The 18,676-nt window shown below is 37.1% G+C and overlaps 2 protein-coding genes across 3 annotated transcripts; both read left to right on the plus strand.

Annotated features, from left to right (window-relative positions):
- The first annotated feature begins 3,133 nt into the window (after window positions 1-3,133).
- si:dkey-172o19.2 lies at window positions 3,134-5,267 on the plus strand. Its single transcript, XM_044130213.1, has 2 exons — window positions 3,134-3,417; window positions 3,880-5,267. The coding sequence occupies exon 2, from the start codon at window positions 3,884-3,886 to the stop codon at window positions 4,940-4,942; it is 1,059 nt and encodes a 352-aa protein (XP_043986148.1). The 5' UTR covers window positions 3,134-3,417; window positions 3,880-3,883; the 3' UTR covers window positions 4,943-5,267.
- Window positions 5,268-7,853: 2,586 nt separating this feature from the next.
- On the plus strand, window positions 7,854-17,469 carry nfil3-4 (nuclear factor, interleukin 3 regulated, member 4). 2 transcript variants are annotated; one of them, XM_044130214.1, is made up of 3 exons: window positions 7,854-8,043; window positions 8,149-8,212; window positions 16,114-17,469. In XM_044130214.1, the coding sequence occupies exon 3, from the start codon at window positions 16,145-16,147 to the stop codon at window positions 16,880-16,882; it is 738 nt and encodes a 245-aa protein (XP_043986149.1). In that variant the 5' UTR covers window positions 7,854-8,043; window positions 8,149-8,212; window positions 16,114-16,144; the 3' UTR covers window positions 16,883-17,469. The 2 variants fall into 2 exon arrangements, with proteins under 2 accessions (XP_043986149.1, XP_043986150.1); XM_044130215.1 differs by having other exon boundaries at window positions 7,854-8,212.
- The last annotated feature ends 1,207 nt before the right edge of the window (window positions 17,470-18,676 follow it).

Raw genomic sequence — 18,676 nt, forward strand, 5'->3', positions numbered from 1 at the left:
ATATATATATATATATATATATATATATATATATATATATATATATATATATATATATATATATATATATATATATATATATATATATATATATATATATATATATATATATGGCTCGTGATCAGTAAATCCAGATGAAGAAATCAAGTGCAACATGCAGTCAGGATGTGGGTGTTGCATGCAGACCCACCACCACAAAAGTTTCTGAGCTTTTTTTTTCACATTGTCAATTAAACATCCTGAAATAGATCAGCTCAGTACTGAGTAACACAACAAAGTACTCCTGAATAATTGTTAAAGTGAACCTTTTTATTCTGTGTTCACTCTAGAATTACATACAGAACAGGGGTAAATTTCCATTGCTCAGTGTTGGCCTTGCTGTAATGTCGTCAAGCACTCAATGCTCTTGTTCTGTAATTTTCCACGTCTATGAGGGAACAAACTCATCACATGTAAAATTCATCAAGTCTGCTATGGGCCTGTGTCTTTAAAAATGTGAGGGATATCTTTTCTGAGCAAAAACGAAAAGAAATCAAACTGTTGGAACCAGGCTGTATGTGGCCTGTGTGGTCACAGTGAGTCAAACTGAAAAATCTGCTGGAGTTTTCTATAAACACCTGATACAACACACCAGCCAACCATCCCCAACACCCCATGCAACCTCCCCCCATGATCTGGACAGCCCCCGAGCTCGTAACACCACAAGATTCAGTGTAAACTGCACAAGACGGAGCTGGGACAATGCATTGTGGTTTTCAATTTCAGTGGCATTGTTTACTGCAGTGATGCCACTTGGAGGGGAAAGGGTGTTTTTATGCCAAAGGTGATGGAGGACCTCAGTTTAAATATTTTTTACAGCAGTCAAAATTGTTAAAACATGTAAAAAAAATAAAAAATAAAAAATACACAACCATGTCCTTTAGCTTATTTTGGCAAAGTGGAACTTTACACAAGAAATTATGAGAAGTTATGAGGGATGCAAGTGATGAAGTTATGGATCCTGTACCAGAAGATGAAAGCACCTTGAAACCAATGGGCCGAGAATCACCTCGTGGGCATCTTGTGGTAATGCAGACAGTACAGAACCGGAACATACTGCTGCAAAGCTAACTATCACTGCCAGTGTGCATATAGTTTAGTGATGAACTCCTACACTACCGAAAACACGATACTTAACACGATACAACTGCTTTACATATTGACATGGAACCATGGAAAGTTGCATGGAAAAGCATCCACTTGACACCCACAGTCTACAATACATTTGGTTTGGAGCTAAGAAACACAAAGCAAAATCTAACTGTGAAGTCTAAGAAAAGAAGGATGGGAGGTTTTCAAAAATGTCTAAACATAAACGCAAAAATTGTAGCATGCACTTACATTCGGCCCACTATGAGAGAAGATATTAGAATAACTTTTCACTGCCTTTATAACTGCAAGTCATTCTTGGCATTACTTTTCATTAAACATACTAAACAGTGATCCATGAGCCACCCAAAGCTTGGGATTTTGTTTTATTACCTAACCCTGTTTTATCCTTCACAACAGTATCTGTCTTTGTCACTGTTTTATAAAAACTCCTTGAGGAAAAATACTAAAAAAGCAGAGTATGTCTTTTGTTTCTTGTATAAAATATGCTCTATTTTATGTTGATCTATTTACTAAAGAACTTTACAAGTTGTTGTTGAATAGTGCCAAGATGTCAATCTGTTCAAACCCAACAATTTTGCAAAGGTCAGCCATTAACCTCTAGAACCCGACGGACCCACCGGTGGGTCCAGCTGCCATGTGACCTCGGCTCGCTTAGGTTAAGAATGGCTGCCTGCTTACATGCCTTAGATCACATGTGTCAAACACAAGGCCCAGGGGGCCAAATCTGGCCCACTGTAGATTTTCATGTGGCCCATCTAGACTCCAAATTGCATCAATAAATCCTTTTTGTTTTTCACAAATCTGCAAAATTCACACAAAATCAGCAAATCTCCACATTTTCTCTAACTTGACTGCAAATTGGTCAAAAACATGGAGTTTAAGTGACTGCTGCCTCAGTCTTACTTGATGTTAACTTATAGTCTGTGATTGATACGGCCAGAAATAAAAAGTCACATTTAACATCATATCATAAAAATTCCTTACAGACATTTCTAAATTGGCACCACAAAATCTATGAGTTTGATTGCAAAACCCCCCACTAAAACAATCACAAAATCCTGGAGGAACCGCTATTAATTAATATTTTAACAGTCTAATTGGTTTTATCAATATATGCTGGCACAACCAGCCCTTTAGGAACATTCACATTTTTGATATTGCCCAAAATGAAAATTAGTTTTATTTGTTACTTATTTGTTTTATTTGTTTAGCATTGCACCCCGGCTGTAGACGATGTAATGCATCGTTCCTTGTTATGCATTCCATAACAAGGAATGCAGCATATTGTTTTATGTTTTCACATAAATCAGTCAAAAATGTGCACCAATCAGAGAAGCTACTGCTTGTCTTAGTTTAATTCAAAGTGAAATTATACGGACTTATCCATCTGTCATTGCAACATAGCACCAATATTTTGATTTTTTTTTTTTTTCTAGATTTTTGTTTCATGTATATAGGATGTATAGATACTGGGACTTTTCTTTTTATTTGCTTTGAAATAATCGCATAGTATTGCATTCTGTTTTCTGAACTCCATCCATCGTCTATACTTATCCTTGCAGGGGAGCTGGGCGCTGAATTCAATCTAAAATAAAATGTAAAAAATAAAAAACCTTAAGTTTCAGTATACCAACAATCAAGAATGACTATAAAGTGCATGAGAACATTAACGATTTTCTTCAAGTGAACTATAACGTGCATTAACCACATTGTTTCATACATTTTAACACACAGAGTAAATGCAAAAAAAAAAAAGAAGAAGAAAGAAACAACGAAAAAAAAAAAACATCGGTGGCCAACAACTTCACAAGAACAATAACTAGGACAACGATCCATCCAGACTCATTTCAACATCACTTGTTGCTTTAATCGTGGCCACAGCGTAACAGTAAACCTCCTTGATCGGCTCCCACAGCAAAGTACGCAGACAGGCAGCGTGGTGACACGACGTGATTGGCTGGCCTTTCACATGGAGGCTGAATTGCGCAGCAGCAGCAGCGGAGTGTTTCGCAGCTGCGCTCGAGTCTGAAGAGTGACAGGCGCAACTCTCTCCGGAGCCTTCACGCAGCACCCATAAACATTTTTATTTTTTTTTTTAAAGTGAAGTTTCTTATCAAAGTTGACTACTGTGTATGACGGCGTGCGCGCGCGCGCGCGTGTGTGTGTGTGTGCGTGTGTGTGTTTGTGTTTGTGTGCGAAAGTTTTGCAGACTCCTTGAAACTCGATCGGTCCAAATCATCCTCCAGGTGCCATCCTCTGGTTCAGGTCAGTGTCTCTGAAAATCGTCAGATATTCAGTTTCTTAGACTCTTAATACAGCTAACCAAGCTTGATTTTGTCTGGATGCTTAAATACGACCAATATATTGTTTTAGGTATCGTTTCAAAAATATATATAGGGCTATTTGTTGTCTTTTGTTGAAAATGGTCAAGTTCACTGGGATTGTTCACGGTCCTAGTTGAAAATAAATATCTCAAGCTGGACAGTATGAGGGTCTTATAGAACACCCAGATGTAAATATATATATTATGATTTTTTAAAAAAAAATGATTATGTGTGTTTGCGGGGTTTTTTTGTTGTTTTTTTGTTTTGTTTTGTTGTTTAAATTTGAATTCTAGAGGAAAGGTTTGGAAATGCTTATTATAATCTATGAACCATTTATTCCTCTATTAGAACGTGCAGTTGTTTACAATCTATGGGAATAACTATTTTCCTTCAACTCCATCAGCACCATGTCAACCACGAAGAGCCCTGAGTCGGCTGACTCCTATCAGCCATCCTCCTCCTCCTCCTCCTCCTCGTCCTCCTCCACCTCTTCCTCCTCGGTGGAGAGAAGCCGATTCCTGGAGTCCGGTCCGGACCCGGGGCTGGTCCCCGTGGCGCGGCCCTCGCTGCTGGCACGACGCCTGGTGCGTTTACGAGCATGTCGAAGTCACCTGAGTCCCGTCAGACGCCGCAAGAGGGAGATGATCCCCGCCGATAAGAAAGATGCCACCTACTGGGATAAGAGGCGCAAGAACAACGAGGCGGCCAAGCGGTCCCGGGAGAAGCGGAGGATCAATGACCTGCTGATGGAGGGCCAGCTGCTGGCCCTGAGTGACGAGAACGCCCAGCTGCGGGCTCAGGTCCTCAACCTGCAGTACCACACTAACCTGAGATTGGAACAAGGCAAAGCTGCCCCTTCCTGTGCAGCATCCTCTACATCCGTGCTGGCTTCCACTTTGTCTATATCTCCGCACACTCCTGCTTTTCTACAGGCGGGACACTGGCGCAATGGTGGCAGCAGCTCAGCTGCTGCTTCTGGTCTGAGGCAACAAGAAACAGTAGTGCACCCCGTAGAGGGCAATATTTCTTGTTTTAGTCCCGTTTTTAATCCACTAAGTCATCATTACTTTGTCACACAAGGCCTCGTGCCTCTTCCAGGCGCCAGAGTCCTCTCCCATGGAGGAGCTGCGGGGGTCTGCAGGCCAGCAGAGAGGGACGTCGATGCCCAGCGACAGGTCTCCTCCAGCAGCAACGACATCTCCATTTCTACCGACGCTCCTCCCCAGCCACTCTCCGCCTTGGCATCGCTTCTGCCCCCTTTCGACCCTCTCCACCATGCCCCCGCTGTCCCATATCCGCCCCAGAACTGGGTAGTACCCCATCTCAATCACCCGGCGATGTGGCGCTCCTCATACCTGCAGAGACCCAGCGTCTACCCCGGCCGGCCCGCTCACATACACGGGAGACACGGCGTGGAGGAACACCTCCAGAAGGGATTCATGAGCCGACTCAACACGGAGCAATGAGAAACACTCAGGATGCTGCAGTAAGAGTGGACACCTGCAGCTCAACTTGACAAAAAACTGATTTAAAAGTGACAAAGACAATTGGCACGAATATTTCCCGGTTTCCGGTGCACAAGTTCCTGTACGGGATACTGTACTTGGTGGACATTTAAAGATTTAGTGTGTGCATGTTCAGATAAAACACATTAGCTCTGATTTTCTGAGGTTTCACCAATTTATGTCACCCGTTTCGCTCCTGTTCTGGTGCTAATCAATTTTACGCAACTGATTTATAACATTAATTAAAAATAAATATGATGTATTCTGATCTTTTTTGGTTGAATTAAAAAACAAATTCTCGCTTCCTTTGCTTGTAGAGGGGGTTATTTGATTTATTGACATTTCATTTCATTTTATTTACCCCTTTATCAGTGGTGAGAAAAAAAAAACAAAAATTTCGCTATATTGCGCCAGCGAAACAGGATGTTTGTTGGTGTTCCCCTTCATCCCCACTGCGTGTTTTCCCCCGCACGATTTGATTCACTGGAAAACCAAACCCTCAACCGTTCAGCCCAGCAATTTAACGACAAAATCTTCCACCCCTGGGTTATAACTTTCCTCATGTAAGCAGGGAAACGCAATCAAGCCATCAAAAACTGAGATATTTTAGTAACTAGTGAGAGAAAAAAAGTGACAACAATGAAAAAACAAAGACAAAATTAAAACAAAAATGAAAAGAAAAAAATTAAGTAACGTCATTTCTCCCCAATTTTAGCATGAACATGTTGAATTTTAATATGAACATCAGTCCAATTTGAAATAAACTCTCCACCCTCTAGATTAAGTTTGGATTTTGTGTTTGGATCACTGTCGTGTGGCATTGGTAAGAAGTGGTTTACTCAAGTGTTCGTACAAGTAATCTTAATTTATACCAAAAATGAGGTTGTCTACTTGAGGTTTACTTTCATAAATTATATTTTATTTACTTAAGAATACTTGGCTACTGAAAAGCATGGAAATAAGTCTAAGACTTACCTTGTACTTTAATACTAAAGTTTATATTTGTACTATTGGCAACTTTTTAATCATTTCATCCACAAATTACTGATACTTAAAATGTCTTGATCCATGATGTAATAACGTTCAGCTTGGCAGAATGTGTTTTCCACCACAAAGTTTTGAAGCGTCCCGTTATAAACTTACATGTTTAAGGTCACGTGCTGGAGATGAAAGGTTTACAGTAAACAGTATGTGTAATAATTCAATTATCTTAACATATCTAAAAAATGCACAGAAACAGGGAAACATTAGACTTGACTTAATTGATTGAGTCCTGGTCCCTCAGAACTCTTATGTTTCAACAAGAACACATTTTGTTTTAATCGTGTCCAAATGCAAATCATTGGGAAACACAAGTATACATCTCGTACACAAGATGGATGTACTTGCATGATTAAATTGGTAAACTTAAAAACAAATCTTATAGCAGTAAACTTAAAGTATAATTTTTTTTATACACTTAAAAATGTCTCAATTTAGTGGGAAGAATTATTAAATTAGTAGATTTTTTTAGTACACTTCATCCTTGCTATACTTATACTGAAGCATACTCAATAAAATGAACTTAAATTACTTTTTGCTAACATACTTTTTCGTTGTTATTTTGGAAAAATTAATCTATTTTCTGCATCAAAACATTGCATTAGTTTCTAAATTAAATATGACAAGAAAAGGAAGGTCCAAAACCAATTTATTGCCATTAATCATCGATCACTTTCAGCGGAATGCAACTTTGGTATGAAATAGCGACGCAAGTTCCAGCAGAGGGCGCTACAACACAAATAGTGACAAACTAGTCGTCCTGTTTTATTATTACTTTTTATGGAAGCGATGCATTGCTACTGATTAAACCACTTGAGTTTTCAGTACCATGGTTTTTACATTTCTAAACCAAACAACTTTGAATAATCTGAGTCAAATTCCCAAACTTGTTGAAGCAGCTTGTTCCATTTGAAATTATAAAAATATTATCTTATAAATGTAATTTTCTCAGATATCATCTATGTACAAGCCATAAAGTTTCAAACCTCTACCTATAAGTTTAAAAAGAATTGAAACTTAAAAACATGTTTTATGAAAGTATTTATATTTTTAGCTACTCTAATACGTCATTTAGATTCACTATCATGTTATTATGGTTATGCTTTGGTTTGAGTTATTTCCTAATTATTTTCACTGTGCACAGTTTACATGAAAGAGAAAAAGAGAACAGATTTTACAGATTGTTGTTCTTCCAAATCTACACGTTTCATTTCATCCTAAATCTTAAATCTGAAACAACCAAACCAATGAACCCTCTCCAAGTCAAATGATTGTTTACATTATAGGCAAGTTGAATTTCATGTGAAACCTGCAATACTATCTGTACATAGATGTAAGGTGAGAATGAGCACTGCAGGGTCAAAGTGTTAAACCTCTAACTTTAGCAGCAAGTTTTCCTCTTGTCACAACTGAGCCTCTAAAGTAAGCAAAATGTGCTGCCAAAAGCAGAAGCAAACTTGCAAACATGTTCTGTCATCTTTGAGATCTTCGCTGATAACTCCCTACGACTTCTGTATTTTCTGTGAATCTGAGGCGAACAAGATATTTAAAACTACTGTAAAAAGCGTAGCTTACGTTTTTTTCTCCTCCCCATTGTGCTTCAGTAAGTCAGTCCCGTGGTTTGTTCCCCATACTGTCTCTTCTACTGCTGCATCTGACACGACTCTAAAGGTTTTTATTTTAAAAGAAAGACGAATCAGGCCAGAATCTGAAGTGTGAAGTCGTCTGACAGAGTTTCTAAATTAACATGAACGCAGCTGCAGTTCACAGAGCGATGAGACAATCTGCTTATCTGAAGATAATATTGTAATATTGAACTCATGCAGTTTTATCTTACAATACATGAAATGCATCTGAAAATCAGCAGCAGTGTTGCAGAGGGACGACCCCCTGTGCTGGCAAGCCACTAATACCACAACACGGTTATGATCAAGGGGGGAGTCAGTCGCTTTTCAATTGACAACAGAGGTGGACAGTCAGACTTAAATACAGGAAAACAACACCAAGGCAGAGAGAAAAAGGTGAGAAGCAAGCTGCTGCGATATCCCCTCAGGTTCTCATGAGCATTTTCACCTGATACAGCCTCACAGCAGAGTTAGGGGTCTAACTTACACTTTTATGCTTAGTGACACCACGAGTTTGCTACGGGTTCACCAGCAGCTTGCGTTCACTGGAGTTTGGAGACTGAAGGTAAGGCCACTGTTCTGCTCATGTAAGGCATAGATTTGGGGAAGGAAATGGTTAAAGTGTTAGTGACTAAATATCAGGCGTTTTTATGTGTTTGTGAACATTAAATTGTGATGATTGCATCTCACTATATTGACACAAGGTAAGAAAACCCAAGTCAGCTCAGCAAATTGAAAATTCTTATTTTCATGTTCAGTCAAAAGTGGTTTTAAGTGGGTTAAGTTACTCATAACATTGGATTTTAAAAATAAGATCTATTTGCTTATGATTACATATTACATAAAAGTGACTATTCATTATTCAAGTGCTTTCAAGAAAGGAAGTGTAAAAAAAAGATTACGCATAAGCGAAGTGCTTGTTTATAAGTAAATAAAACAATAATACAGAGACGTTTTTTTAGTTCTGAATTATTTAACCTGTTTTTTTCTTTTTTTAACTAACTTTCTCGAAAGTGCATTGAAGAATTTAATAATTAAAAAAAAAAATTTTAACGGTACACAGTGGATCTTTATGGTGCATTCAGTGACAATCGTTTGAATTTGAACAAAACATAATCTCAGACTGCAAAATTTCTTTTACATTGTTTCATATGGTGATAAAAAGTAAAAGCAATCTCAATGCAGTAATTTAATTTACTATGCAGTAGTGTGTAGATAAATGATTTATTAAGGAGTTAACAAATAACTGTTGACAGTGTATTAATTACTGCATCAGTGTAGTTGATAGTGCATTTATTTCTTGATTGATTAACTCGCTGCTGTATGTAGAGCAGTCAATTTAAAAAAAAGTGACACTGTTTGAGGTATATTAAACAAGTACGGATTCCTGATCACCAAATTGAAATAGTCTGCGCGACGTTTTCAAATGCACTTCCTTATGAAGTCTAAATGTTCAACTCTGAAGTGCAGTAAAGATGAAGAGAAAGAGGTGAAAATCAGTGGCTTAGTCAAGATGGCATTTACAGTAATGCAATAAGAAGGAAGCTGCAACATTCACATGCTGTTAAAATATTTTTGTGCTTGAGTGGCACATCCGTTATGTAAGACCCTACAGAAAGGCTCGTCTCTATGTGACGGAATTATAGATAAAAAAAAAAAAAAGTTTTCAAATGGGAAATCTCAACACCTACAGTTTGTCAGTGATTCATAAAGTACTTTTACTGATATCCACATGTGTGGTCTTAATTTTCTACATATTTTGTGACAATAAAGCTGAATTTAGCTAATACTAATCTACTCTCTGTCTTCCTGATTGGTAAACATAAATATTTTGTGTTCAACCTCTTAAGTGTTCTTTATTTTGTAATGTTTCAGAATGATTTTGAATTTTACTTAGCTTTTTTCAGTGTATGAAAAATACATGTCAAAGTAAAAACAAGCTTTTGTGTTTATTTACTGATAAAAATATGGAATGCATTCAAAAGTGAACTTTGCACCTGCTTCACAACTCGCAGTAAAGTCTTTTCTGAAACAATCCAAAAGTTACCTCATGCTTTCTTTTCACGTCATGTCACTATAATCAAGCATGCCTCATAAATAATCTGCTTGACTACATGTAGCTTTGCTCTATCTAGACATGGCATAGTAAGTGTTTGATTGGTTTCAGAGTTTACATCTAGCATCAAAGTAGACAAGTTGCACTTTTTAAATATGAAATAGTTTGTATGACCTGTGGCCTTTTGGATTATTTGTATGGATTCCTGAGTATAGGCAGGTGTGCGTGTGTGTGTGTGTGGAGTAGGTATTTGTGCTAATTTGTTAAATTAAATTAAATTAAATCAGTTTGATTTAATTTATTTATTTTAAACTGGTTTTTAAAAACAAGAAAACAAGCAATCAGTAGCACAGGGAAAACATGTGCATACGTAACCAAGAATAACATAATTTGTTTACCACTATTTTTCCATTTGAAAAGGACCGGGAAGTAATGAACAATTATTTAATATCACCCCTTATCTCAATTTAATGAAATATATTACCTACCGACTCAATATTTATCAAAAAATTAGTAATCAAAACCATGTAATAATATGATTGTGCTTGTTCAATATACTGTGCTAAAGAGTCAACAAATATATCAATAAATAAAGTTTAGAAAAGCAGAGAGGAAGAAAATAATGATTATAGTGTTAGTAAGATAACAATAATAAGCTACCAATAATGGTAACAGTAATGCAAAAGAAAGTAAGGAAAAAAGTCATACTTGTATTAATTTCCTTCTTCCCCGCACAATGCGAACAATATAGCTTTGTATTTATTTTTAGACTGGTTGATGATTGGACATTGTTTTAGTTCCATATTCAGTACACTCCATTGTTTGACCCCAGCTCCAGTCATACAAAATCTTTTCATTGTTGTTTGGACGCTACATATTTTGAAATTCAATGTTTCCCTTAAGTTGTACCCACAGTCCCTGTCATAAAATGCTTTCTGAAAATAAAGATTAGAAGAGCAGTAACTGTAAGAGAGCCTAAACCCACCCAGCAGGAAATAGCTGTCCACAGCTGCCTGAAATAAAAAAGACCAAGGAGGGGGAGAGCACTGTGCCATCAGGGTTGTGCACAGTCAATTTCAACTTTCTTCACAACTTTAAAACTGAGCACTATGTCTGAATGTTAAAAAAAGTTTTTTGAAAGTTACATTTAACTTCTTAGCACCTGAGATATCAGAGATTGTTAATTTTTCCCCTGTCTCTGGAATTGTCCCTGCTGCATTTAAGATGGTCACGTCTGAAGAACAGCGCTGTTGATCCGCATGTTACCGGAAACTACGGGACCAAATCAAACTTAGACTTTTTAAGAGAAACAGCAGTTTGTAGTGAGAGATATATATTAACTATTTATATGCAGTGTTGCTGGGCATGGGTTTGAATATTTAATTTTATTTTATGTAGATTACTCAGGTTTGTTTTATCCGTTTGCCGTCATCAGGGGAGGCTGGCTTGTGTGGTCTGATGAAACGGAGCCCATTCCCCGTGGATCAGTGAAAGGCCTCATGTTTAAATGTCTTTAAAAATAGACTCAAAACTCTTCTTGTACTTTAAGCCAGTGTTAATAAACTGACTTGACTTGAATCTTCATAATTAAAGTCAAAAGTTTTATGTTTGCAGTATTTGATGCTTCTGCTTAAATAAGCGAGCCTTCCTGCCATTGTTACATAATATTTATCCCACAGCATGATGATACCCTCTCTGTGTTTCACCACAGTCATAATCACAATACTCTTCATCTGGTTTGTTTTGCACAAGCTGTACGTGTTGCTAAAAAATCGATCAAACTTTATTAAATGAATTCTTTCTCTTTGCATGGTATGTCATTCGGTTTAATTTTTCCAAATTTTGTGTCTTGCGATTTTTGAGCAGAAATTAGTTTAGCGACTAAGTCATCATTTCATCATCATTTAATAGTGATTGTGGGTTTGTGTAAGGTTGTTTGTGTCTGCTTATGAACTTTGAGTGTGTAGGCGCATGTCTGAAACTTTTCATGGTTAATACCAAGGTAGCTGCAGTATTTTAGGACTCAGAAAGCAAATTAAGAATGTGCAGTTAGCATATTAGATTATTAGTTTGTAAAATAGATTTTAAAAGCAATTAGTCATCCTGTAATAATAACAGCAAACTCTGATTGGTTTAAGAGCTGTAAAAAAAAAAATAATTAAAATGTTACTATATAGACAGCTGTTTGTTCTACGTGTACGATAACTCTGAAGGTAAAATAAGTGGGATTAAGCTTTTACACACAAAAAAAGAACTGGTTTATTGGAATATTTTGTGTAAACTAAAAAACAGGCCTGAAAAATTAAACTAAAAAACAAAGATTACATACAAGTTTCCTCAAGGCTCTGTCATCAGGACCCTTTTACCTTATTTCATAGACCGTATATTGAATCTGTTACATTTTCTCTCCTCTGTTGATTTGGAGATCTTATTAGGTCAAAAAATGCACTTAGCAGAGAAATCATACACATAATGAGATCTTAGGAGATGAACAACGCACATTTACAGAAGTGCTTAATAGATCATCAGGAAAATCTTGCCGACAGCTTTCACCCTTTACATGCTGAGTTCCAGTTTTTGCCTCTGGCTCAGACGTCTCTGCATGAAAAGCAACATATACAAGCACTCCTTTGTTCCTGTGGCAGTTTTTCTTTTTAATGCAGGACAAGTTAGATAGAGGACGTATACCTGACTGCTGGTTGATTTCTGTTTCATATATCATTGATGTTTTTGTAGCAACTGTCAGTCGACAATGATATACATTGCTCCACTCTTCCCATTATGTACTGATTTATATTTGATGTCTTTTTGGTATGGTTGATTGTTTTTTACTTGTTAACTTTTTAAACTTTATCTCTTTTTATATTCACATACTTGCTGCAACTTTAATTGTCCACTCAGGACTAGAATAACTCTTTGGTTTGAAAACTTTACAAACCAAGGAAATAATCCATAGATGTAACTTTTGTGGATAAATGCCTTTAGCCGTTGTCAGCAATCGTCAGAAAACAAAGGGAACAAACGACTCCGGTTGAGATGGGTGGATTAATTCCCACAAGTGGAAATGTATTCACTTGAATTTTACCGATGACGGTTTAAAACAAACACAAACAGGGTGTAATTAGGCGAAGAGTCGTTTCAAACAGAAGGACTAATGCTTTTCTATGAGAGGTTATTTTAGCAAGGACTGGCAGCTCGTAGAGCAACACAACAACAGATGGCAGATTGCATGAAAACGGATAGACACCAAAAGAAGAAGTTTGAAAGTTCCTTACTAAAAAGCAGGCTGGCTATAATTAGTCAATAAGAAACAGGTGCAGCAGGGGTGGTGAGCAGGCTCGACCTCAAGAGAGATTTCACTCAGGAACCCTTTTTTTATATTCTCTTCATCTGTGTCTCCCTGAGTGATTATTGTTCTCGCTTTTCCTGTTGCTGCTTTTTAAATATACAACAGTCAGTGCCCCACAGCAGTGTATATGCAGGTGTGCAGTATCTCTCACATAGGGTATGCAGTGTTGCTGGGCATAGGTTTGAATATTTTTAACCCGATGTGTTTTCTCGCCACCACACACAGGGTGCTTGACTGGGCCTCTTTTAAACTCTGGCTTTGATGCCTCTGCCACTGCGTTACACTTGCATGCAAATTCACAAGAAGAAGCTGAACAAAATTGCCAAGAAAACAAAACTAAAATAATTTGAATAAAGACGTAGTTTGAAAATAAACACTATCTTTCCATTTTGAAGTAGCACTTTGCTATACTTTGTTCCCAGAAAGCACTTATGTGTGACATCCTGAGTGACAGCTTCCATCATGAGGTGTCATATTTAGCTGCAAGCATACAATGACACTATGGTGTTAGATTGAAATGACTTTATAAGTATAAAGGTGTGAGCAAAACACATAGGCTAAAAGATACATCTGTAACGCTGTTGAATGGAGAAATTTGTTTGTGATCGCATGCAGAGGAGTGTGAACGCTGTGGTTTTAACTTGTCTACTCATCTTGCAAGGCTTCCCTTGTAGCCACACATGAATTTATGTTAATGACCAAGAATTTGCCAGAAATTGGAAATATTTTCTTCTTAAGGTCAACCTGAAACCTTTAAAATCCCATTAGTAAGCAGAAAGCAGGCTACAAAGCCTTGGGAAAGACCATGGAAATACAGAGAGATCAAGTAAGAATCAAAAAAATGTGCAGGCTTACCTAAGATATTATCTGAACTGGGTCTGCTCCTATGGTCAATTTATATTTATATGGTTCATATAAATATAAGCAATCACACCACTTCATATGCAGTTTTTTGGATTCCTCAAAAACTTTGTGGCTACTGAAAACTTTGTCTGAAACTGGATTGTATGTATCTTGTTTGGCAATCCTGCTTTGTGTCCATGATTCATAAATTTGAGCAAACGAAGATTTCATTCAGGACTCCTAAAAGCTCTGTTGTCGGGCCCCTTTTGTTCACCAGTTGATGTTGTGGAGTAATAAACATCTCTTGCAATATATTGATCCCATATAACTTTTCATAATTGTCTCACCACGTGATGCAACCTTTGCATCTCGCAAATGTTTTGTTTCAGGTTTGACGACTTGGCTTCAACAATCCTAAAATGCATAATTACTTTTTCTAGAATAACTCCAGCCATACTGTCGGTCGCTAGTGATGCAGCCCGAATTATGATAAACCTTTGACACTTGGAAAGTAGAAGTAAGGAAAGAAGTAGTTTCTGTTTCCTGTCACATTTTTTCAAGTGGTCCAGACAGGTAGGAGGTGAGAATGGGTCAAGGTAGCAGAAGAGGTTGATTTTGAGTGACAGAGCTTAGGTACAGCGACTGCACCTCCGAAGTGGTGGTAGGTCTTAGGAGCTGAAAAAACTTCAGCTCTGTTCTACTTTAAGAATAAGAATGCACCGTTTTGAAGCTTTTTATAGACTGAGACTCTGTGGAATTAATTGAATTAGAAGATAAACTGCAGTACACTTCTAATTTCATTGTGAGTTTATTTTTCTCAACCTATTAAGGTTTTGTCTATAAAAATCTGAATTTTTTTTCTTTACCAATGTCTGTTATAACATTACGAGTCACAGTGGTAGTTTTTAATATGGACATGGTGGCGCACCACTAACTGATCTTTTTGTTTTCTATTGTTTATGTGTGTGACTAGTCAGTAAGTGACAGACATTTGTGTTGTGCACGCTGTGGGAAAATATTGCTGCATATGCTGAAGTTTGAATCTGATTCATAATCTTGATTTCAGCAAAGCTGAAGAGCTTTTTCACATAATCACATCTGTAGTGTATCATGCTGTGGTTCTAAATCTAAGATATTTTGACAACTCCAACTTCAGGTAGATAATTCTGTACCTAAACGCAACGAGGTCATTCTCACACTTTGTTGCACACTTTGTTGCACATAGATTATTGTTCAAGCAGCTGGTTGCTTGCATGAGCATGTGCACTAAAGTGTGCAAAGTTAAAATGTAAAAGGGGACTGAAGGTATTTTATAATCTCTTATCAATTTCTTATCAAAACTTATTGGGAATTTTTTGTAAAATTCTTCCTAAGCACAGTTTCTTAAATGTTGATAATCTCATGATAATCGCATGATGAACAAAATACTGAATGATTTGGCCCTGCTGTCATTGTGTGAACACATGTGCGTTTCACTGAGTAGAGAATTATCACAGCTTCCAGCAGATTATAGTAGAAAACAATATTATCACACAGTGATAATATCGTTATCACATTGGTCAGATAGTTCTGTCTGCCATGGGTGGCCAGTGTTGAAATATGCCTGTCGGTTATTAATGCCAGGGAAAGTAATACCATATTCCCTTCTATATAAAATCAAATTTAGTGATATAGCACATTTAAGAACAACAAACAATAATAACCCCAACTTAACACAAAATACAAAATCAGTATAAGACAGATAAAAGAAAAACTAAAATAAAAGAAGCTCAACAAATTCTTCGCTCACTTTATTAAAAGCCAGTGAATACAAATGTGATACTTACCACAAAAGTATTGTCATATTCAGCCATATTAGTATTTCAAATTTGAGGTATATATCTTTATTTGCCATATTATGTGTTTATCACTCTATAAGTATATCTAGCTTTTAAAAAGTATTTTTTCTGACACAAGCCCATCATCGATCAGACAAATTGTTTTCAGTTCCTATTTTGTCTGATAAGTTAAAAAGTAAAGTTACGGTTTTCTGCAGAAAAGACTTTGTCAGGGGATTGGGTGTGATTTGTGGGAAGAGGGCCGATCTAGGGGCTTACCCAGAGAACAAACTGACTAGACAGCTTACTTTGACATTTCTATCATGTAGTTCTCTAGGATTCTTTGAGACAAAACTGTTCATCTCTGCAAGTAATTATTTCTTTTTTTTCTTTTATTTTAGGTCGTTTCTTTGTGTTTCTTTTACCTTAAGCATGGAGTCCCTTTCCTTTCCTTCCAAAAGAGGTGAAGACAGCACTGTTTTTCATGTAGAAAGTGATCTGGTGCGCAAAGGACCTCGACGCAAGAGGGAATTCATACCCGAGGAAAAGAAGGATGCCCTCTATTGGGAGAAGCGTCGCAAGAACAATGAGGCAGCCAAACGGTCACGGGAGAAGAGGAAGTTAAATGATTATGCACTGGAGTCTCATTTCATGGCTCTGAAAGAAGAAAACACCAGGCTTAGCGCTGAATTGATGGCCATCAAGCTACATTTTGGCCTGTCTCAGTCCACAGCATACACAGGTCGCCAAAGCAACCAGCTGCAGCACCATTCCCACAGCAGCATCCAACCCAGCACCTATAACCAATCCCTGCAAGGGAATCCCTACTGGAGCACCAGAGACTCTTCCTCTGTGGCCAATCACCAGTCTTCTTGCCCATTTTTAATCCCTGCATATGCCCTTCACACAATGAGGGGCTATTCTTATTTAAACGGATCTGGCACAAGTGGATCTGGTGTCCTAGCACCTCTTGTTCTTCCTCGAAATCTGCTGCCACCCTACTCTGCCTGTCCTGGGGCTCCTCTCCCGAAAACCTATCCCACCAGAGCCACTTCTGACGAAGAGGAGGAGCAGCAAGTACCAGGGGTTCTGTACCGATCCGTCCCACATCACAAAACGAGCACAAGGAAAGACAAAAGTTCTCCACTAAGACAATACATCTCCGACTGACAAGAACCAAGGGAGTATTTCACTTCTGTTGCACCTACTTGTCACCTGGTTTATTTAGAATTTCTGTCATTTGAAATGTTGCTAAAAAAACGGCCCAATTTCTCTAAGCTGATACCTCAACATTATTTAAAAGCAAACAGAACAGCAGCGTCTCATTCAACATATCCAGCAGTGTGTGATCCAATATGTTCTCCTGTCTCACAATATTCAAGAAAAAGTCAATTCACACTACATGATGCCTCCCAAAAGTGTGTAAATGTTAAGATATGCTCATCATGCATTTTTAACTACTTCAGCTTTGCAGTCTGTACGTGCTTTAGATTTAAAAATGTCTTTATAAATAGTTGTGGTTCGAGACAAAACATAACTGCACATCACAGCATAAAATAAGCTGTGAACCATCTAAAGGAACTATCAGCTGGCCAAATTTATCCACGTAGCTTTGGCGTTAGCTTATCTATGTGGTGTTAGCTTACCTGTCTAAAGGTTGATCAAAACTGACGACAGCGGTTGTCTTGGTTATAAACAGTAAAATGTGACGATTGACAATTTTGGTTTTCTTGTGTGGGCACATTTAGTCTTCTTTTTTAACCCCTTTACCACAGTGTGTTTGAATGTCTAAGTATTAACATACAAACATTAATGATCTTGAGCTGTAAAGATTTAAATAAATGATGTTTAAAACTATGAGGTACATGCTCTCGTCGTTTGTTAACTGTCCAAATTCTGCTGAATTTATTTACGAACACAAATTCATTTCAATAAATATCACCTGATGTAATTTATTTTAATGATTCTATTAATAAAGTGCAGCTAATATATAAGGTAGTTTTGTGATACATTTCAAAGGTTTATTCTGTTAGTTTTCATGAACACGACTTACAGCTGACAAAAAAAAAATAATAATTTTCTTGGAAAAATAGACTTTTACATCATACCGATTGTGAAATGTGGTTTAATACATAAGGATTACAATGTGGTATAATAGTCATAGCAAAAAATATCTTTGATTAATAAATAATCAGTTCCCATGGCGACGCAGATATGTGTTTGAGTGTTACAGATGTGCCTTCAAACAATAAAAAGTCTTCTTATGATTTCCTATCCCTACAATATTAGATTTTCAATGCAGAGCGTCAGATTCACTGATAAATGTGAATTATTAATAAAACATGAGCAAACGTAAATAAGTTACAACAAAGGCAAAGTGATACAATGTGGAACTTGGTTCAATGCTCTTAAACAACAGACTTTATCACTTTGTGAAAGAAAATTTATGTTACAAATGGAAAAACAATATTGATAGTAACATCAATCAATCAAGAAAATATCACATTAAGTGCATCACCCAAACACGCCTATGCTTAATATTTAAACTCTCCCAGTGACACAAACAAACGTTAAGAATGAAACTGTTGATATAATTTACTATATTGTGTAGAGCCAGATTTTTACGCATCTACTCTGAATCATTGCTATCATAGAGCAGCAGTGGGGCTGGTAAAACAGCATCTAGTCACAGATGCTTAAATATTCAATTGACAATAAAAAAATATATATTAGATTTGATTAGAGGTGAGAGTTCTGTAATGTGTTTTGCATTTATTAAAGTATTTCTTAAATATTTCACACATAATATTTTCTGTTTCAGCGATATTCTGTTCTTTAACTGCTGCCACGTATTTCATTTAGGGTGAAACAGCCAATCAGAACCAGGCTCTTAGCACTGCCAACCACCCTCGTGTATGCACTACTCACACCCTCCCATTATCTCTCTCTGTGCTAAAGCACAGA

The sequence above is a fragment of the Gambusia affinis genome, linkage group LG10 (genome assembly GCF_019740435.1).
Source record: "Gambusia affinis linkage group LG10, SWU_Gaff_1.0, whole genome shotgun sequence".
Lineage (NCBI taxonomy): Eukaryota > Metazoa > Chordata > Actinopteri > Cyprinodontiformes > Poeciliidae > Gambusia > Gambusia affinis.